Here is a 23,592-nt window from a genome sequence, read left to right as displayed (position 1 = left end):
TAAACAACGTACGAGATACTCAAGTGCCGAAGGTTGTGAATAGTCTATACTGCAGATAGAACGCTAGAAGCACTGGGATTCACTATCCAGGAATGGTAGCAGCATCGTCAGTGGCATATCTTGCAACCTATGGCTTCTAGGTATCGAGAGGCCTAGTCAAGAGAGTAAACAAAAAGAGTTAGAGACGATGTGATGTCTCGCTTGATGTTCCAGAATAACATAAGCAAATCTATGAGCAAGCAAGTTGAGGAAAGGTTGCGAGTAATATAAATAGATATGTGTACATCACAAGCTAAAGTATGGTAAAGGGACAAGGTTTTAGGAAGACAAGAGTAAGGATAAGAAAGGGAGAGTGAGAAGGTGACGGGAATGAATAAGTCCTCAAGATTAAGCCCAGGAAAACAAGAGAGATGATGGTTTTTCTAAGTTATAGAAAGCTCAGTATAGCCTGAATGAACTCGAAGAAGTCTAAGACTAGTAGCATTTAGAAGAGATGGAATGCTGCCCTGGTAGTAGAATGAGGGTGTGATTGTGATAGATAAATGATGCCGTTTGGGCCTTCGATTGAGTAATGATTTGAAGAGGATTTCATGAATTGTACAGGATTAAAATACCTACGTAAGTGAATCACATTGGGATGCTATAAAATACGGTTATTGAAGTACAATATCACCGCTAAGTAGATCAGGAAAATCACTTCAAATACTCCTCGATGCAACGTAAGCCCTAGTGGCAAGGTATTACGTAAGAAGTTTCAAGTTATCAGTGGTATATTGTAGATCAATATTGAGGTGAATCAATAATGAATGGACAAAAGTCACAAAGTATGAGATGAGATTGGGATGTCATTCTTAAGATGGATAGTAATGAAGAAGAATTAAAGGACTTAGATTTATATATATGGGAAAAGTAACGAGAGTAACCTGGAATTTGGTAGCAGACCTCAGTAAGGATAAATCGAAGTAAGAGTTATGGTATAGTATGACCTACCTCGATGCAGTAAAGTCATACGAATGGATAATCGGGTCTATGAAATAAGATATAGCAATATTCGTAAGTTCAACAAAGTATCGAGCAAAGAACTTCAGTAGACCTATAGATGCCCAGAGAGACATCTTATCAAGCTCTGTATATGCTTACAAAGTGAGGACTAGAGATTGGCTAAAAACTGGAGGAAAAATGAGAGAAGAATCGCATAGGCGCACATACTGGGAAAAAGTCGTACAGGCTGCATGACAGAAGGTAGCAAGAGTTACGAGATTGAAAATATTCCGACCGCAGACCATGGTGTGAGAAAGAGGCCTAAAGGGGGGAATGCCATGGCCTTTGGATTTATTCAAAGAACAATTGCCTAAATGGCAAGAAGAGTATTAAAGTATTCGCAAGAGCTATGGGTTATGAGAATGATAAGTGCATCAGTCAACATTTGAGGACAAATGTTCCAAAGGAAGGAATGATGTTACACCCCATAGTTTCGTACGTAAAAGTACACCATAAGTAAATTGATGAAATATCGGAAATAAGATATTACATCCCGCATTTTCGTACGTTAAAGTTTCGTCGTAAGTTAATCGACGTAAGTTCAGGAATTGGATTATTTTGAGATTATAAGCATTATGCTATTTCAAACAAGTGACGAGTAAATTCGTGATGGTGAGAGGATAAGCGAATCGAAGAAAATGAGTTTCGTCAAAATTTGACAATTTGGGATAAAATATGGTCCGAGCTATATTACCCGGTATTTATGGACTAGTACCATAAAAGGTACCACGTGGCCATGATAGTAAGGTGTACAAGGTATGTTAAAAGTGAGTAGTATTTTAAGTAAGTTGAAATAATTCTTAATTATTGGGTAATGGGATATTACCTAATTAATTAAGGAAATTTTGTGGATAATTAACTAAGACTATGGATAAGCTTAAGGAGCCTAAACGTGGCAGCAAAGGCCATTATGTAAGTGTGACTCTTAAGGTCATATAATAAGGCGACAAATTTTGAAGACTTTGTGGCCAAGTCATCCCCTAAAGTGAGGCCCACTCAATAACATAAAAATCAATCTCTCTAATTCATTAAAGGGAGATGGGTTAGATATTTAACAAAGTAAAAGATGAAAATTATCAAACAAGAATTCTTATGAACCCCTACAATGTTATAGCAACGTGACTTGCAAATCTAAAGGATCCGGTATAATCTTTCTCAAGAATATCATACAGATTTCGCCCTACTTTGATCCGCCGTTACATGTTATCGCAATTGACGTGTGTTAGAGGGATTGTCAAGAGAATCGGCTCAGGTATGTTAAGGCTATCCCTTCTTTCCTTTTGGCGTGATCCATACGATACAAACCAAATGAGTAAACATACAATTTTCATAAATGACTCTATTCATATATGTACTAGGGGTGTCTATATTATTGATTCCCCGTGTGAATTATTAAAATTATATCTTCTGTTTATGGGTCTCAGAAAAATACGTATTTGATAAAGTTTATCCGAAAGGCATATTGATTTTATGACATTCCGAGAAATCTTATTAACGTATTTCATGCATTTATACATGCACATTGACCCATGACCAGATGGCATTATATACGCGTATATATTTGTATATATATGTATATGAGATATGAAAAAGGTTACGGCGTTATATACGCACCACCACCTAATCAGCTGGTATACGTTGATGATTTGCCCACAGTGGCCGAAATGATATGATGGGATGCCCTCAGAGGTTTGATGATGTTATGAACGAATATACCTATGCATGGTATGACATTTATACGCATATGCATGACATTATAAAAATGAAATGATTCACAGAGCTATGCAGACGTACATGTCGAGTCTTTTACTCCATGTTTCTCTTATGTCTATTATTTACTAGTTTTCATTCCTTACATAGTCGGTACATTATTTGTACTGACATCCCTTTTGCCTGGGGATGCTACATTTCATGCCCGCAGGTCTCGATAGACAGGTCGAGAGTCCTCCAAGTAGGCGATTAGCTCAGCGGAAGATGTCGGTACACTCCATTTGCTCCGGAGTTTCTTGTTTGGTCAGTATGATTTAGATGTGTATTGTTTGTGTATTCTTGGAGGCTTGTAGATACATATCATGTATATGAAAGATTGTATGGCTTTGTCGGCCTATGTTCAGTGTACGAGTGATCGTTTTGGTCTTATAGGCCAGTATGTCAAATGCATAAACTTTTATATCAGATTGGGTCATCTTATATTGAGTATTACCTTATGTTTATTCTGGTTAGCCCATGACGGCCCGTTTGGTCCATTTACCAATGACAGTACGATAAGAATGATACGTTATGTTGCTACTCACTTGAGTAAGGTATTGGGTTCCTGTCGCAGCCCATCGGTTTGGGTCGTGATACTCATTTATGTATCTGAAGAGGATAACAAAATCACATATCCCTGCAGAGAATATTCCAATCCGTATTGATGTCCCTGTTGGACAATCTTATAGTGTTATAGCTAATGAGTCAAAAGCACGCCTAAAGCGTGGCAGACCATTGGGTTCTAAGGATCGAAATCCTAAAAAAAGGAAAATAAATTATCAAAATGACACTATGAATGAGCCTCATAAAGGAATCCATTATTTAACCAATCCTGAGATTCATGAGGAAATCAATGAGACTAAGACTCAAGAAAATAAGGAACTATCAATAAACCCAACCGATATTGAGACAAATTTGAATCGATTGAATATAGTGGTGGATTATGTCTTTGCATACAATATTGCATCTAGCATTATGCAATATAATAAGGATCTTGAACCTCAATACATTGGAGAATGTCGACAAAGACGTGATTGGCCAAAATGGAAAGAAGCAATCCAATCTGAATTGGATTCACTTGCGAAACGCAAAATTTTTGGGTCTGTAATCCCAACACCTAATGGTGTTAAGCCTGTTGGCTACAAATGGGTATTTATACGTAAAAGGAATGAGAAAATTGAGGTACAAAGATACAAGGCACGCCTTGTTGCACAAGGATTTTCACAAAGGCATGGTGTCGATTATGAAGAGACGTATTCTCCCGTTATGGATGCTATAACATTCCGTTATCTCATTAATTTTGCTGTCCATGAAAAGCTTGACATGTATTTAATGGATGTGGTTACAACCTACCTTTACGGCTCACTTGATAATGAGATATACATGAAAATTTCCGAGGGATTTAAAATGCTCGACGCACTTAATTTAAAGTTCCGGGAAATATTTTTAATCAAATAGCAAAGATCTTTGTATGGTCTATAGCAATCAAGAAGAATGTGGTATAACCGCCTCAATGAGTATTTATTAAAGGAATGTTATATAAATGATGCCATTTGTCCATGTATTTTTATAAAGAAAACAACATCGGAGTTTGTTGTACTTGCTCTATATGTTGATGACATAAACCTTATTGGAACTCCTACAGAACTCCAAAAGGTAATTGATTATTTAAAGAAGGAATTTGAGATGAAAGATCTCGAAAAGACAAAATTATGTCTTAGTTTGCAAATTGAACATTTGGCAAACAGAACTTTTGTTCATCAATCTGCCTAGATAGAAAAGATATTGAAACGGGTTTACATGGATGGAGAACAACCATTAAGAGGGTGTTTGGCTAATGTCTTAGCAATATATAGCCCTGCTCCTACAAGGAGACATTGGAATAAAATTAAACACATATTACGGTATCTAAAAGGGACTACCGATATGGGTTTATTTTATGGCAATGATTGCAGTCCCGACTTTGTTGGTTATGCTGATGTTGGGTATTTATCTGACTCACACAAGGCTCGATCTCAAACAGGCTATGTGTTTACATGTGGAGGCACTACAATATCCTGGCGATCAACTAAGCAATCAATCGTGGCTACTTCATCTAATCATACCGAGATAATTGCTATTCATGAAACAAGTCGAGGATGTGTATGGTTGAGGTCTATAATACACCTTATTCGAGACAAATGTGGTTTAAAATGTGACAAACTACCCACAATTTTGTATGAAGACAATGCAGCATGCATATCCAAATTGAAGGGAGGATTCATAAAAGAAGATAAGACAAAGCACATTTCACCAAAGTTATTTTTCACACATGATCTTCAAAAGAATTGTGATATCAATGTGCAACAGATTCGTTCAAGTAATAATATGGCTGATTTGTTCACCAAATCTCTACTAACGTCAACCTTCAAGGAACTAGTATACATGATTGGGATGCGAAGACTCATGGATGTGAATTGATGCTCTCATCAGCGGAAGTTCATACGCGGTGTACTCTTTTTTTCTTACAGGGTTTTGTCCCACTGGGTTTTTCTTGCAAGGTCTTTAATGAGGCAACCAAAAGGCGTATTTCTAAACATGTGTACTCTTTTTTCTTCACTAGATTTTTTTTCCAATAAGGTTTTAACGAGGCACATTATCTATGGACATCCAAGGGGGAGTGTTATAAGAAAAATCAAATTATGGTGGATGTCTACCTTCTTCCATGAACTTCCTCTCAAATGCTTAATGACATATTCAATGACACATTTCTTCATTTTTCATGCCTATATAAAAATATTGTAATAGATGGAAATAACACACAATTGAAGAAGAAATAAAACTCTTCCTTCTCTCTATCTCCATTTCTTGTTCATGTTTTACTAAATTGCTTTTATTTCATAACAATTACTAAAAAGTTTAATAGGACATTTTGAAGATAAAACGAAAGTTGGAAAAAAAGAAGAGTAATTTTCATGGGTGGTCATTCAACTTTGTGTTCATTACGCAAAAGTCATTTTTCTTCTTTTTGTTACGTAAAAATCATTCAACTTTGTGTTCATTACTTAAAAGTCACTTTTCTTTCTTTTATTACACAGAAAATTATTTTACTTTGCTCTATTTATCATAGAAGTCACATTGGCCAGATTTTATAATACTTTTACTTGAAAGGTCTATTATGCCCTTGACATTATAAATCTTCTTATTTATGTAACACCTTCTATATTATATACTATATAATATATTTTTACCTATGTATTTTATTTATAATTAAAATAACTTTATATTATTTTATTTATTATTTTTATAATATATTCACACATTTAATTTTTCTATGGCACTCAATATTTTTAATCATATTCAAACATGAACATATTTTAAATATAAAACCAATAAAAACATTTATTTTTTAATATTTATTTAAAATAATAAAAACAGATTTGCTTAACAAATGATAGATTCTTATAGTTAATAAGAATTTAGAGAAAGTTTCAAAGATATTTGTGTTTAATATTAAGTTTTTTAAAGCTTTATCTGTTAATATTATTTATTTAACAGTATTAATCCGATGTGTCATTGTGCTAAATATAATTATTTTATTTATTGAATTAATGGGTATGGCTTGACTGACAAATCAGTGAGCTTTGATTTTATAATTTTGATTAAAAATATTTCATTAAGCATGGTGAAGAATGTGGACTTGAGATTTGTTCACGATAATGTTATCGACAAATTTAATAATGCTACTTATATATCTTGAAAATTAATGTTAAGAAAAAATTAAATATACGAATATATTAAAAAATAATATTAAGTTATTTTAGTTATAAGTAGAAATATATGGATAAAAATATATTATCTAGCATATAATATAGAAGGTGTTGCATAAATGGGAGGATTTATAATGTCAATCGCATAATAGACTTTTTAGGTGAAAGATTTGTAAAATCTGGTCAAAGTGACTATTGTGATAACTAGAGCATAGTAAATGATTTTTGTGTAGCAAAAGAAAGAAAAGTAATTTTTGGGTAATAAACACAAAATTGAAAGACTTTTACGTAACACAAAAAAAAAACTTTTAGGTAATGAACACAAAGTTAAATGACCACCCCTGAAATTTACTCAAAAAAGAACATTAAACTAAGTTTGAGGTGAAAAGAGCAAATTGGGATAAGATTGGGGGCTTAAAGACAGTTTTAATTCATGATACAAAACACTGCAACCAAACTTGGTCTAATACTAGGACCCTAAAAAGGGATAGGGATGAATTACCAACTTCCTTTATCATCTGTACTTTATTTATTTTCCTTTTTTTGGAACTCAACAACAAAAAGTAACATTCTTTCTACAACATTTAAAATTCCGGTTCAGTTAAATAACTAAAAATTTCCAAAATGATAAGTTAACGTTTGAATATAAATTTGGTTGAAATTTAGAAAAATGAGTTTTCGAAGATGAGATAATTTTTTTTGAAAGTTAAAATTGTGCTTGGACGTACTTAAAAAGAATTTAAAATTTTGTGAATAGAAAACTTGAAAAACATCAAAATGTACTGTAGAACTGTTTTTGGGATTTACAAATTTTATTTTAAAAATCTGCGAGACAATGATTAAAATCTATAAGTAAAAAGATATTTGAAAATAAAATATGAAAAAGGGATAAAAAGGAATAAGAACTCTGCATTAATTAAAAACCAAAAAAGGAAAAAGAATATCAGATCTGTTATAAGAAAAATTAAATTATAATGGATGTCTACTCTTCCTCCATGATCTTCTCAAATGCTTAATGACATATTCAATGATATATTTCTATGCTTAATGATATATTCAATGACATATTTTTCTTCACTTTTCATGCCTATATAAAGGCCTTGTAATAGATAGAAAAATACACACAATTGAAGAAGAAATAAGAATCTCCCTCTCTTTCTCTCTATATTTCTTAGTTTATTTTTTCTTATTCTATATTGTTACTTTGAGCTATATTTTATAACAGTTTTTAGTTTCTAATGTTTGTTGACTATTAATTTTTGGTGCTAAAATAATAGTTTCTAACAAATAGAATAATTCAAAAGAAAATCCACTGCATAAAGTGTCGGCAATTGCAGCAGAAGTTCAATGATAATGACTTCATGTTTACTATGAATGTCGTTAGATACAACAAAGTACTGCTAAGAGTAGTTTAATTTCATTCTTAAACCAACTTTATTCTCTTTAAAAATCAGCGGTTGATGAAACAAATAATAAGTCATATCACAAAAAAATATATATTTTATTTGTGGTACTAAATCAAGATTACTCTATTTGTTTTTTATTACAGTATAGTCTAGATTGGTGTTTTGTTAATATTCTATTACAGTGACACAATATTCTATGAATACTCCATTACTACTACTATTTACATCTCACCCACTTTTTTTATTTTCTTTGCATTTGGATTATGGGGTAACTTTAATCGGCGAAAAACCAAGAATATTATTGTGCAGTATGTTACATAGAAACAATCAAAAACCTATGACCTCTGAATTCTAGGCTTATGTCTTCCAAAGAATAGAATCATCCATCTACTTTTATCTCTCTCCCTCTCTCTCTCTATTACATCCCGCAATCTTAGCACGTTTGAGGTATTTTTCTTGATTTTTTTTTGTTAAAGTTTATTTTACACTTTTTTATCTCCCCCACTGATGGGAGCTTTCAATCAGTTGTAAATCTATTGACCTGAAATGGGTATCATCTGAATCGGTTGATGCAGAGATTTTTGCAGTAAAGTTACTTTTTTGGGGGGGCTTGAAAATGGAATTTTGTATATTTGTCTATGTGAATTGCAGAATTCTTACTTGCTTGATCACTGAGGTCCTTTAGCTGATCATTATTGTTTTTAATTTCTTCTCTCCCTTTTTTCTTATTTTCCCTTTTGCCGTGTGCTTAACACTGTTGTATGAACGATTGCTTTGCTTCTCATTAAAGAAATTAGGATGACAACAACTATTTTCCTTCCTTTTTTTGGGTTTAGCTGTACTTTTAGTGCTGTTTTATGAAATATCACTTGCTTTTAATTAGGATATCAATCACAAACTAGTTGGAGTTGTAATATGAATTTTCAGTAATCAATTTTTTGCTCATTTTGGCAATGTAGTCAATATTGTGAGATTCAACATAAATTAACTAGCTTTACGTTGACTCAATCTACTGCAGCTGGCAGTTTGAGCATTTGTAGGATTCAAAGTTCACACGAGTAGAGTTTAAGATTAGGGATAAAGAAAATCCTTCTCTGTAATACCTGAAAATTGTAGTGTCCATTTCTTTAGTTACCCCATAGGATCTGGTGTTTTCAAAGTAAGTTTTTTGCAATTGGTTGGGTGCTAGGTAGCTTGATTATCCCAAAGATGCAGTTTGCAAAAATTATCCCAACTAGGATCTGGTGTTTTGCACGCTCATATGTTGAATTTAATCTGAAAGCCCTTTTATTTCATATACTGGGAGGACCTATGCCAGTCATCCTTTCTCATTCTTCCGAAATTGCAATTTTGCAAAAATTATGTTTCATTCGAGGTAGACCATCCATCTATTTATATACTAGTCCTTATATAATAGTTGTTCTTTACTTTTACAGGTGACAAGCATCAACTTTTTTTTAAATTTTTTTTGTTAAGATCTTGGTCAAGAAGGGCATCAACTCATTCAGGATTCCCTGAAGAGAGAGGGTGCCCAATTGCATTTCTTCTTTATCCGCATGCTGAAGGTCCTCTATCAATTTCCTTTGCTTATTCCCAAGTTCCTATTGCCTCAATCATGAGAGTTGGAGGATTTCCAGTGATACATGTGGAAGGTTTTTGAGTAATTGACATTGATTGGAGACAGCATGGGTGCAGTTTGTTGCTGCTTGCGAGATGAATGCGAAGATTTTGCCAATCCAAACAGCTCTATGTATAGGAACTGTTTATGCCTTCGATCATTTGTTCAAAACTTCTTCCACGTGGTATGCTTTTTCCACTATGTTGAACAATCTTCTTCTATCCTCTGCTTACCAGTATTTCATCCCATTGCAATTAATCTTCTTCCACGTGATTTCACTTTTAACTTTTCTTTGTATAGTCAATCTATGTGTCTACTGATCTAATTAAGAGTGGTTCAAATTGAACTTGTCATCGTTCCTCTGCTACTTGAGCACATAATTCAAAATTTTAGCAACATTTTGATATGTGAACTGATAAGGTGGCAGTCTACTATCGGAAACTCTCATTTAAGTGCCTTTAGTAGACAGACTTAGTCTTATTTTCTTTGACTTCGTGTGAAATAGAACTGCATTGAATTTTTAGCTAAAGTTAATTAGCTCGGTGGCAGTTTGTTTGCAAAAGCTCAAGAAGATGGTAGCCAACTCCTACTGTTAGGAAGAAATTGCATAAATTCGGAAAGCCTTGTCCATAAGACTCCTCCATGGCATTGCAAAGACTTCACTGGCAATGAGACAACTTTATGATTCTCTGTGACTGTTCATCAAAAGTTCATGAATGGAACATGAAGAATTAAATACTGCAAAATCATTTCAGTATTTATTATCTAGACTTAAATATGTAAACCCATTATCTTACAGCAATAATAATCACTCTCCTTCATTTGCCATAGAACTTAGAGCACTCCATCTTTTCTTGTGCAGTATACATCATTGTTTCATAGAGGAGAACAACATGCCATTCCTTCATCAACTCAAGGTACAACATCTTTGAGTTCTACAGCATCCCTTGATAACTCACTATCTGATATATACCGCTCTCCTCCGAGACCACTTCCTTACGATGCCGATCCCAGATACTTCCGCTTGCAACGAGATGGACTAGTCTCAAGAAGGGAGAAAGGGTCAAGTCACTCGCTTGAGGAAACTGAACCACTACGAAGAAGTGATATTGATGATGATTCCGAATTTCTGAGTACGGGTAGTAAATGGAAGGAGTCTGCATGTGAAGAAGGATCAAAAGAATACAATTCCAAATCATTGAAAATCTCAACAGCTAAAACAACTACTGAATTTACTCAAATTTGTTATTCTTCAGAAGATGAAGATGTCTGCCCGACATGTCTCGAAGGTAGATCATGCTTCAGGTCTTTTCTGATCCATCTTATTGCACTTCATTACAGAGTAATCTATGCACTCCATCTTATTGTACTTCATTACAGAGTAATCTATGCTTCAGGTGTTTTCTGATCCATCTTATTGCACTTCATTACAGAGTAATCTATGCACTCCATCTGCTAAAATAACTGTAAAACATTTCCATATCTCGCCCTCTCCCCTCTAGTATCGTAGGTAGACAATATTCTTTCTAGCGGGCAATAGGAAAAATAGTACAGTAGTCGCTCCTATAATTTAGGTCTTCTTAAACAGTTTGGTTTCCATTTAATAGTTTAGTTAACTGTTTACCAAAATTCAGGAATATCTTGACTATTAATTTCATGTTCATGATGATACTCTCTGTTTCAGAATATACAGAAGAAAACCCAAAAATAATGACAAAATGTTCTCACCATTTCCACTTGGGTTGCATATATGAGTGGATGGAGAGAAGTGACAACTGTCCAGTATGTGGCAAGGTAATTATGATATCCTTTGCATTATATAGCTATCAAATAGATGTTTTGTTTGACTTTGTGTTGATGTTGAGCTTGCCCTTTATATGCTATTGTACTGGAAGCAATTACCAAAACCTTCTGGGGAAAACTATTCATGTTTTATTTTCTGTAGCAGTATTAACTGATGTGGTTAACGATTTACTGTGCTTTCACAAGCTGCCGAAAACCTCTCAACAGTTGCATTAATAAATTTGACAAAATTACAGTAATGTATACATTAACATTTTAAGTTGCTCAGCTAAAGGAAGTAACTAAATTAGAGGGCTTCATTTTCCTTATGGTAGAGTACGAAGACATGGATAACTTGGGGAAGAGGGGGCGCATACGCCATGCTCTACCGTTATACCATAAACTTGCCAAGACTACCCAATATTCCCCGCTATTGCTACTCTCCTTCTTTTTCTCCCTGTAATTTTTTCTTGGGTGTTTGTTCAATATGTGCTTTGCTATCCGTCCCATGAATGCTTACCCATTGGCAAACAAAATATTGGAAGGCTGCTCGAATCATGCGGGTCAGTCATCCGTTGGGAAGATAGGAAATTTTGTCACTTCCCTTTGAGCTGAAGGCTGAACAGTTTGTGGTCCATGGCTCTAGTTTGTGATAACCTGAAATCTTGTGTTTTTCTTCATTTACGTGATTGCGGCTGTTTCCTTTAGGAGAATGAGGAACCAGAAGTTGTAACATACATTTTTAATGTTTAATCCTATAGAAGATAATTGACAAGAGTGAGTTGCTCTAGTGATAAGCACCCTCTACTTCCAACCAAGAGGTTGTGAGTTCGAGTCACCCCACGAGCAAGGTGGGTAGTTCTTGGAGGGGGGGAGCCGAGAATTTATCGGAAACAACCTCTCTACCCCAGGGTATGGGTAAGGTCTGCGTACACACTACCCTCCCCAAACCCCACTAGTGGGATTATACTGGGTTGTTGTTGTAATCCTATAGAAGATAATCCTGGTATAATGCCATTAGAAGGTGGTGCTATATTGGTTATCATTTGGAGGGTTAGTCATCATTAAATTTAACTCAGCCACCAAGCAAGTGCCAAAAGGAAAAGATTATCTTATATAAATGATTAAACTTTTGCTTTTGGAGAATGGAGTCATAAATGTTACGTCTGACCGTGATGAATATCGTATCCCCTGTGCTTGCTCTCCCACCGTGAGTAAAATTTCATTTTTAAGAAACAAAACCTGCGCTTGGTGTGGTTCAAAAACATACCATTGAAGTATTAGTTTGATGCTTGAATTGGCTTTAAATGGTCTAAATGTGTGGTCGAACTTTACAAAATCAGCTTTTGCTATCACCTCTTGCGATCAGTTGTCTAGAGATATGAATATCTGAAATTCATAATTTGTATTATTGCCTTGTCAATGAAGTTATAGTAACTTCACATTTAAATGGTATGGAAATGATTAAAGCACTTATTTGGTAGTTAGCGGGTTATCTTTCAATTCTGCACCTCTTGTATGCAAAATTTAAAAGCATTTCTCCAAGTTGACGGGTTGATAAGTGACGAATCACTGCAACTCTTCCTTGCCCTTGATAGACAAAATAATCAGAAAATACAACAGGGAGTTCATAGATAGTAAAATCGATTCAAGAATCCGTATCATCTTTTGTCATACAGTAAACTTTTACGGGTGGAAATGATATTTCCCTTCTACTTTCTGTCTATTGTTTGCTTAAACATCAGAAGACATCTAAGAAATTAATGGAAAGATATTATGGTGAGGAGCTGAATATTTAAGAGCATGAGAAGTTGTTCTATAACCTCACTTCTTATTCAAATGTAGATTTAGATATTTCAAAGCGTCGTTAAGTAAATTTTATTACATTCATATGTATATAACACATTATAGTATATGAATATTCTTTCTAATTAAATGACCTCTTTGCTTTGTAGGTAATGTTATTCGATGAGACGCCGTGATCATTGCTCTCAAAAGGCTCCGGTCGTGGATGAAACCAGCCGGAGATGAGGGCAATAACTAATAAACCAGCAAAACTAATGTAAAGTCATTGTGAGTATCCGTCCAGCTAAATGTGTGACCCTACTACATCAGTAAAAATTAAACTAGTGTTCAATATAACTTCGTTTGGGACTTACGAGTTCATATTGATCCTTGATGCAACAAAAAGCAGTTTCAAAGAACTTTATGTAATCTTGTTTTGATTTGATGAATGGTTTATCACCTTATATGGCACATTGGTCTTACTTTCGCATTTACCATATCAATGTTGGTACAGTTGTTTGTAAAATGGTGCATCACTATACTATCATTTATCTATATATATTGTATTAAAAGCACGAAAGCCCTTAGCGAAATGTCGTTCGACTTTTTTACCCTCTAAAAGTAGATTTTATGTTGGACAAAATTGTAACTTAAGTTTTTTCCTAATTTTTAGGAGTTCTAAATCAACTAAAATTTTGGTTTTAAAATCTCTCAAAATATATAGAAAGTCCTACATTTTCAAATCGATTAAAATTTTCTTTTATATAAACACTGTCCTAGGAAGGTAACAAAACCTTCCTTGTTTATTTTTTCTAATTTTAATTTTCAGAGTAAAGAAATAAAGAAAAGGAAGTGAAAAGGGGAAAGAAGTACATAAGAAAAGGATTTGCGTTTTTTACCTTCTTTGGGGTTACGTTTTTAACTCCTTTTTTTATTTTATTTTTTTATTTCAATATTGATAGTTAAAATAACTAAAACGAAAAATGATAAAAGATGTTTATAAATGAACTAAACAAATGAGTAAATTAGTATGGGCAACTTAGTTAAACTAACTTTCTTATATTATAATAGATGGGTTAAATGTATTGTTATTAAAAATATTATAATAAAGGAGGTAAATGTATCATCGTAATCATAGAGGATATTAGTGTTATAAATTCAAACATGGAAGTCTTTAGAATTGTTTATTAAATATTTTCTTTTTTAAACTATGCAGGAAATCTTAATAATGATGAGTTTAAAATTTATTATTAAAAATAATATAAATTATTTTCTTGTTTGAACAATATATCATAACTGAAGTTCCTTCCATGTTATCTTCGTAAACTATGAACTTTAATATATTTTTATTTTATATTTGAACTACCTTCCTACTAAAATAATATTTTTTATTATTAGTGTTTGTATAATATTAGAAATAACACTCAAAATTAGAACAAATAACTAAAAGAATATATAAGGATATAAAAGTGAGAGAGAGAGGGAGAGAGAAAGAAAAGGTGATGGCAAGAGTCAATAATGATTATGCAAACTCAAGGATCCAAGGGTGAATTATCAAATTGATTCTTCTACCTACATGCTAGAGGAATAGAATATTTAGTAGATAAAATTATATTACAGTTAAATATTTAAATTTAGGGATGAACAACATTAATAATTTAAATCAACAAGGAAATAAATTATTTCTTTTAATGTTGACAATAAATTATTAAATCTTTGAATTAATTAGTTAGCTAAAAACTCTAATTTAAATCATTCCTAATTATGAATGCCTTTTGTAAAATATCGTTCGCTTTTTTTACTCTTTAAAAGTGGAGTTCACACTGGACAAAGTAGTTATTTAATAATTATTTTCTAATAATTATGACAGTGAAAATAACTAAAAATATAATTACTAAATCTTTCCTTAGTAGATAGAAAGTCTAAAATTTGGGGCTTTAGAATCAATTAAGATTTTACTTTATAAAAATTCTTTTCTTATACCAAACTATATGTATGACTAATCCTCCTTTAAAGTCAATTAAAATGTTTATTCAAAAGAAATTTCGACATAAGAATTTTAAAGGCAACTATAGCATGTTTGTCTTTAATTTGGATTTTGGTTACATTTAATGATTTTATTATTATTTTAAGAGCAAACTTTTTGGGAAAAAGTATGTAAAAATATATTTTAAAAATGGCAATAACAATCATAACACGAAAAAAATGTATGAAGTTATTCTTAAAATGTCACCCATGACATGAATTTTCTTTTAAAATTTTGTCACTCAACTCCAAAATATTTAACATATGCATAATAAACATGACATTACGATGTAGAGAAAAATTAAACTGAACGTCACAAGTGCAAAATAAAAATTACGGGTAAAAATCAATATTCATCATTTTCTGAACATATATTTTTTATTTATAACTCAAGCACATTTTTATTTAAGTGATTTTTGAAAATTATATATATATATATATATATATATATATATATATATATATGGAATACGGTAGGGCTAACACGCGTACCCTAAGACTAGTTTATATAATCTTTCTCTTCCTCGCTGCAATTGAAACCTTATTATTAAATGCCAGACATTCAGCACGATCACAACTTGTAGAAATAAGACTTTAAATGGATTATGTGTCAATGGTGATTTCTTTGTGCATTATTATGTTCAAGATTCAAAAGAAACACAAATTATATTAGGATGATAGTAGAATTTTACTACATTAAGAATTTCAGTTATACGGCAGAAATCTCTCGACCTTTTTGGAAAATGGAAGATAATCAAGTTATTTATTATGGAGTGCCATTCAATGGCGGGTCCACGGCCTAAAGCCAAATTTAAATGAGAGGCATTTTCTTTATATATTTTTTGTTTATAATATAGTACTTTTATAAGATATAAAGCCTTCAAATTCACATAAACATTTGAAGGGTAAATTTATATTATGAAGGATTAATTCAAGTTAAAAAGATATAAGCCATGTGTTTGCAATAACAATCTTGGACCTTGTCGTAAATTATTATTTACTAATATGAATATTTGAGTAGTTTAATTCAAAGTTTTAAAAATATTTTCACTATTAAAAAGTATCAGTATCTCAAATTTTCTTAATAAAGATTTTGTACTTTTTTCTATGAATTTTAATGTTGTCTAAGCTAAAATAATATCAAAAACATTTTGGGGCCCCAAAAGTTTGGGGCCTAAAGCAAAAGTTTTATTATCTTCCCCTGAGTCACTCCTAGGGGTGTTAATGGTTCTATTCGATCGGTTATTTTATAAATTTGTACTATACTAATTTTTCGATTATTCTATTATATATAATCAAAATTAGACTTTCTGAAATCGTCCAAATTATGTCGGTTTCTTTTCGATGTCGGTACGGTTTGATTAATTTTCGGTACTTTTTTTAAATGTCATGTATATTACTTTTTTTAAATGTCATATATAAGTCACTAGTAGATTTCAATAACATACGTACTTTTATAGGATTTCGCAAAACTCTCTAGATATTTTTACTGTTTAAAGGGTGATGAATTAAGAAAAAATGAAAGATACTCAAAGTATAGATCCATCAACTATTCTACAACATTGTAAAAGAAAATAAGCAAAGATAAAAAAAATATAAATCATATGAGTGAAAAGATATTAACCAAGTTGGGACTCAAGAATAAAATTTATAGAAGATTAAATATTTAAAAAGATAAATCTATATCATACGAAAGGAAACATATTCAATACGTAGTAGTTTGCTACTCATAATCGCTAGAATACCTTGTGTCTTGCTAGTGAATATGCTGGAAATAATTTAGTTTCAATAGGAGTAGCATAATAGGTTTGGAAATTAGGATTTTGAGTTTAATTACTTGTTGGCTTGTAACCATTTTCATAATTACAAGACCCAAGAAAAAAATTTAATGCTTTATTATTTTTAAACTTAATATATAAATATATATTTTATAAATAAATTTATTCGGTACAGTTCGGTATTTTTTCGGTTTATTTTCATAAAATAAAAAACTTACCCTAATTATCGGTACGATTATAGATTTATATAAAAGTCTACGATTTTATTAAAAGAAACCTAAAAATCGATTCGGCACGGTACGGTTTACACTATGTTTGGATCATTGTTACATATCCATTAACACCTCTAGCCACCCCTACGGATGGCAAACAGTGCAGTGCGGTATGATTGCGGGGCAAATGCTATGGTGCGGTGTGGTTGTGGAGCAAACCCGCATAAACCCGCGAAAATTTTAACCTGTCCCGCCCCGCATACACCCGCCTCACGCCCACACCTGCATCCACCTGCCCCGCCCCGCATATTATTTTTCTTTTCATTTTTTAAAATTTATTTCTTTTGAGCTTTTGGCTGGACTTTCTGATTTAATCAACCAAAAGATTGAAAGCTCTTTTGTTGTTCATATACTGAATTCCACAACCTAAAAAACTGTAAGTTCTTGCTGCTCATTTTGAAAAACGCAAATACCCCTTAATGTAAGTATTTGACTATCACGACCCAAAATCCATTAAGGTCATGATGGCACCGGACATCACTGTCAGACAAGCCAACCATAATTCGAATAACTTAATTACCCATTTTTAATATTTTTGAAATAAAAATTTCTTCAATGAAATAGTAAAGATAAAACTCATAGAATAAATAATAAATATTTTTAGCAACTAAATTTCTAAACAATTCACAACCATTCCCAAAATCCGGTGTCATAAGTGCATGAGCATTTACTAGAAAATTTAAAATAAAATACAGTATCTGTCCAGAATACAAATTAGACAGAAAAATATAATAACTCTGAAGGAGACTCTGTTAGTTGCGGATCGTAATATAGAATGCAACTCACCTATGTCCCCACAATTATTAAGCATACCTCTGCGCCCACAAGGCCGCTATACATATATGTACATGCACAATAAAATGTGCAGCAAGTGCAGTATGAGTACGAAAACAACATGTACCCACTAAGTATCAAGCCTAATCTTGAAGTGGTAGAGACGAGATGGTCGGCCTTAATCTCATTTACAGGAATAACAATTAATTCCTTAACAAGCAGAGATAAATAAATTCTTTAAATCCCAATAATTTTCAATTTATCAATTAGCTTCACAAGCTACAATAAATTATCAAAGTATCGTGTAATTATTATTATTAAGCACAATTTCTACCGAGGACGTACGACCCGATCCAGAGTGTCGTGTACACTGCCGAGGGACGTGCGGCACGATCCATAGATGTATCTATCCTGCCGAGGCGTTCGGCCCGCTCCACAAGAAAGGAGGATATTTTCTTATGTACCTCCGTAATGAGAGTATGTTTATTATAAGATAAATTCAAGATGATGAACAATTTTCTTTTAACAATTAATTAATTTAAACAGAAATAAGCATATGAGATTTTCATCTTTTACTATCTCTCACTAACAATTTACGATATATATCAAATAATGTAATTAAATAATGGATACAATTTACACAAGTAATTCATGCTTTGGGTCCTAAACTACACGGACTCTCGTCACCTCGTGCGTACGTAGCCCCCACAATTAGCAACAATTATTAATTTAATTACCTATGGGGTAATTTTTCCCTCACAAGATTAGACAAGAGACTTACCTTGTCTCAATGCCCACTTCCGATCACGATGTCGTGTAAAAATTCTAATTTGGTGCGGAAAATCCAAAACTATCCAAAAGTTATATGAAATAATTAATACATGTTAAATAATTTGAAATTTATGTATTAAATAAATTACCCTATCCAAAATGGTAAAATTTTTAAAATTCACACCGGGCCCACGTGCTCGGATTTCAGAAATTTTCAGAGGGAATCGTTACCCATAATCTCAAAAACTCAAATATATCATTTCCATTCAATCCTATAGTAATTTTCGTGGTTAAAATTCAAAAATATCAATTTCTAGGTTTTTCTTCAAAATCTCAAATTTCTACTAATTTCCATAAATTTTCACACCTAAATTCGTATATAAACCAAGTATTTAACTTGCAATAGGTAGGAATCACTTACCTTGACATAAATGATGAAAATGGAGCTCCAAAATCGCTCCTAGGTCGGCTCCCGTGGAGGAAATAAGATGAAATGAGCCAAACCCATTTTTTCAAACTTATACACTTCCCAGGCGATCCTTCATCGCGTTCGCGAGACCCCCATCGCGTTCGCGATGAACAAAGTTCTCAGAAGCCATTTTCAAACTCTTCTCAGATAGTCTCTAGTATAATTGTCATAACCTTTTGTACAAAACTCCAAATCACAAATGGTTTGACTTTCTGGAAACTTAACATCAAGAGCTATAATTTTCATATGTTGAGAATCTCCCAATTCCTTATAGATTTTGAGATATAAGCTGTCAAAATCAGTCCTGTGAAATACAAATTTCTTCATCTTCCTGGAAAGCCTGTAGTGTACTAGCCATAACTCTTTGTATATAAATCCAAATTCTAAATGGTTTACCTTTATGAAAACTAGATACAAAGGGCTACAATTTTTATTTTTAGATTATCTCTAAATTCCTTATAGATTGTGAGATATGAGCCTCCGAAGTTAGACATGCGGAACAAAAATTTTCTTCTTCGCGAACGCGAAGAAGAAAATCCCAGAAACCAAATCCTTCTTCACGAACGCGAAGAACACCAGACACCGGCATCAGCTATTGCAAAACATCCCGAAATGATCCGAAACTACCCCGAAATACGCCCGAGGCCCCCGGGACCCCGTCCAATCATACCAACCAGTTCCATAACATAACACAAACTTGCTCGAGGCCTCAAATCACATCAAACAATATCGAAACCATGAATTGCGTATCGATTCAAGCCTAATAAACTATTGAACTTCTAACTCCCGCATCCGATGCCGAAACCTATCAAATCACGTCCGATTGACCTCATATTTTGCACACAAGTCATAATTAACATTTCGGACCTACTCCAACTTCCAGAATCAGAATCCGACCTCGATATCAAAAAGTCAACTCCCCGGTCAAACTTCCAAACTTAAATTCTTGTTTCAGCCATTTCAAGCCTAATTTCACTACGGACTTCCAAAAAAAAATTCGATCACGCTCCTAAGTCCAAAATCACCATACGAAACTGTTGGAATTATCAAAATTCTATTTCGGGGTCGTTTGCATATAATTCGACATCCGGTCACTATTTAAACTTAAATGTTTTAATTATTTTCATCAAAATTCCATATCTCGGGTTAGGGACCTCGGAATTTAATTCCGGGCATACGCCCAAGTCCCAAATCACGATACAGACCTACCAAAACTGTCAAAATACTGATCCGAGTCCGTTTGCTCAAAATATTGACCAAAGTCAAACTTGACCTTTTAAGGCTAACTTAAGAAACCAAGTGTTCCGATTTCAACCCGAACACTTCCAAATTCCGAACCAACCATCCCCGCAAGTCATAAATCAATAAAAGCATATTCGAAATTTTTTATTTTAGGGAACGGGGTTCTAAAAGTTAAAATGACCGGTTGGGTCATTTCATTGACTATGTATCTTTCAAAACTTTTAAACATGAAATGACAACAAATTATTGAATAAGACATTGTGATATACTGGTAATAGCTTTCTTACTTTTGAACTCTTAAGCTATTGTACCCTTTAAAAAAATGATTTAACATATACAAAATTTTATTTTTATTTAATTATTTTTTTTATTGTTCCACTTTTAATATTATAAAATCTATTTAGTTAGATAAATATCTATTTAGTTAGATAAATATTTCTTTATGTAGGATTTTCACTACATTAGTGTTTTAAGTATTTTATTAAAAAACGAATTGAAATCTCGAGCTCGAGGATGTAGTTTTCCTATAAAAAGATCGACATGTCATATAACTATTGTAATGAAAGATATATCTTTAGATGATGAATATGTAGAGATGTATTCGTTAAAAAAATGAGATGAAAAAAAAATCTACAGCTATGCCGTATCGTGATATGTATAATAGTGGGGGATTATGGGACAAAAAATAAATCCACTTGGTTTCAGACTGGGTACAACCCAAGGTCATCATTCCCTTTGGTTTTCACAACCAAAAAATTATTCTGAAGGTTTACAAGAAGATCAAAAAATAAGAGATTGTATCAAGAATTATGTACAAAAGAATATGAGAACGTCCTCTGGCGTCGAGGGAATTGCACGTATAGAGATTCAAAAAAGAATCGATCTGATCCAGGTCATAATATTTATGGGATTCCCAAAATTATTAATAGAAAGTCGACCGCGCGGAATCGAAGAATTACAAACGACCTTACAAAAAGAATTTAATTGTGTAAACCGAAAACTGAACATTGTTGTCACAAGAATTGCAAAATCTTTTGGAAACCCTAATATTCTTGCAGAATTTATAGCTGGACAATTAAAGAATAGAGTTTTCTTTCGAAAAGCAATGAAAAAGGCTATTGAATTAACAGAACAAAAAGAAATTGCACGTGTCGATTGGATCAGACAAGGTAGGGTTCCCCTACAAACGATCGAGCAAAAATTGATTATTTTTCTTATACAGTTCGAACTATCTATGGAGTATTGGGCATCAAAATTTGGATATTTCTAGACGAGGAATAATTTTACTACTTGTCTTTCCCTTCTATCCAATGATTGAACAAAAAAAGACAAATTCATTCTTTTTATAATCAATCAAGGGGAATATTTATAATTCTTAATTCTTAATTCGATTGACCATTGGATTAACCATTTGATATAGGTGCACCCCTCCTAAATCTGGGGCAATCCCTCATTATATGAGGAGTGTCACCACACTCACAACAAGCTCTCGGAGGACGTGGCGGCTGGGACTGGCTTGGGCCTGATCGACTAGACTGACCATTGAAAGCACCCCGTATAGGAGGTACAGTAGACACTGGCAGTGCGTAATATAGAACCCGAGGTCTGGGAGTAGCCGGAATACCGTTGGAAGCTGGAAGTGCTGAATGAATAGGACGACTCACATAGCCTCTACCATGACGGGCTACAGTTGGGGCATGAGAACTGTTATACGTGCCAAAATTTCGGGGTTTCTTAGCTTCCCTCTCTTCTCTCTGCCAGATCCGCATACCCTCCAATCTCCTAGCAATTGACACCACCTGTTGGTATGCGATGTCCATCTCCAGCTCTCGGGCCATACTGAATCTGATACTAGGGTGGAGCCCCTCAATAAATCGACGAACCCGCTCTCAAACAATAGCAACCGCGGCTGGTGCATGCCTAGCAAAATCACTGAATCGAACCGCATACTCTGACACGGTAATAGAACCCTGGTGCAACTGCTCAAACTCTGTGCGCCATGCATCTCTAAGAATTTGAGGAACATATTCTCTCAAGAACATATCTGAAAACTGAGTCCAACTGAGTGAAGCTGCCTCAGCTAGACTATCCAACTCGTATGCCCGCCACCACTGGTAGGCCGCTCCTCTAAGTTGGAATGGTGTGAAAGAAACCCCACTAAAATCCACAATACCCATACTATGGAGGATACAATGACTTTCCTCAAGAAAACCCTGAGCATCTTCTGAAGCCAAACCGCTGAAATTGGGAGGGTGGTACTTTCTGTACCTCTCGAGCCTGAGCTGCTCCCCCTCCGAAACTACTGCCCTAACCTCAGGCTGAACTGGGACAACTAGTTGTACTGGTATAACCTCTGAGGCATAGTCTACCTGGGCCCGTGGCTCTGGGGTACGGGTGGCGGGAGTCTGTGCTCCTCCCCCGACCTGAGATGTGGTAGGAGCAAGTGGAATTAACCCTGCCTGAGCTAGAGTGCCAAACATGCTCAAAAATTGGGCAGGAGTCTCCTGAAGTGCACGGGTAGTAACAAGCGTCTCAAGTGCCTGTTCTCCAACTGAAACTACTGGTGGCTCTGTTGCAGCAGCTCGTACAAGTGCTCTGGCTGCACCACGTGTTCTACCTCGGCCTCTGGCTCGGCCTCTACCCCGGCCCCGACCTCTTGCGGCTCCAACAGGGGGCATGGGTGTCGGATCATCGGATCTAGTTGTACGTGTCCTCACCATCTGTGAGAGAATAGAAAGACAAGAGTTAAGAATTTCGAAGTCAACAAGTGTGCATGATAAGGAATCAAAGAAGTGAATAATTTCCTAACAGTTCCATAGCCTCCCGAAGATAAGTACAGACGTCTCCGTACCGATCCGCGAGACTCTACTAAACCTGCTTGGGGCTCATAATACCTATGAACCTAGAGCTCTGATACCAATTTGTCACGACCCCAAATTTCCCTCTGTAGGTACAGTAGACACTAGCGGTGCGTAATATGGAACCTGAGGTTTGGGAGTAGCCGGAATACCGCTGGAAGCTTGAAGTGCTGAATGAATAGGATGGTTCACATAGCCTCTACCATGACGGGCTGCAACTGGGGCACGACAACTGTTATACGTGCCAGAATTTCGGGGTCTCTTAGCTTCCCT

At 34.1% G+C, this 23,592-nt stretch overlaps 1 protein-coding gene across 1 annotated transcript; it reads left to right on the top strand.

The window, feature by feature from the left end:
• The first annotated feature begins 8,125 nt into the window (after positions 1 to 8,125).
• LOC107770056 (E3 ubiquitin-protein ligase At3g02290) lies at positions 8,126 to 13,656 on the top strand. The gene is made up of 5 exons (XM_016589319.2): positions 8,126 to 8,392; positions 9,382 to 9,747; positions 10,426 to 10,852; positions 11,248 to 11,357; positions 13,301 to 13,656. Exons 2-5 carry the CDS (start codon positions 9,631 to 9,633, stop codon positions 13,325 to 13,327), a joined length of 681 nt encoding a protein of 226 aa, XP_016444805.1. The 5' UTR covers positions 8,126 to 8,392; positions 9,382 to 9,630; the 3' UTR covers positions 13,328 to 13,656.
• The last annotated feature ends 9,936 nt before the right edge of the window (positions 13,657 to 23,592 follow it).

This window comes from Nicotiana tabacum, chromosome 17, assembly GCF_000715075.1.
Source record: "Nicotiana tabacum cultivar K326 chromosome 17, ASM71507v2, whole genome shotgun sequence".
In the NCBI taxonomy this organism is placed as follows: Eukaryota; Viridiplantae; Streptophyta; class Magnoliopsida; order Solanales; family Solanaceae; genus Nicotiana; species Nicotiana tabacum.
Note: the sequence above shows the minus strand (reverse complement) of the source record. Positions and strands in the feature narration are given on the sequence as shown.

Coding starts and splice junctions, on each gene's coding strand:
- LOC107770056 (XM_016589319.2), top strand. CDS start 9,631: ATGGGTGCAGTTTGTTGCTGCTTGCGAGATGAATGCGAAGATTTTGCC. Junction 10,853..11,247: donor CTGCCCGACATGTCTCGAAG/GTAGATCATGCT, acceptor TCTCTGTTTCAG/AATATACAGAAGAAAACCCA. Junction 11,358..13,300: donor ACTGTCCAGTATGTGGCAAG/GTAATTATGATA, acceptor TTTGCTTTGTAG/GTAATGTTATTCGATGAGAC.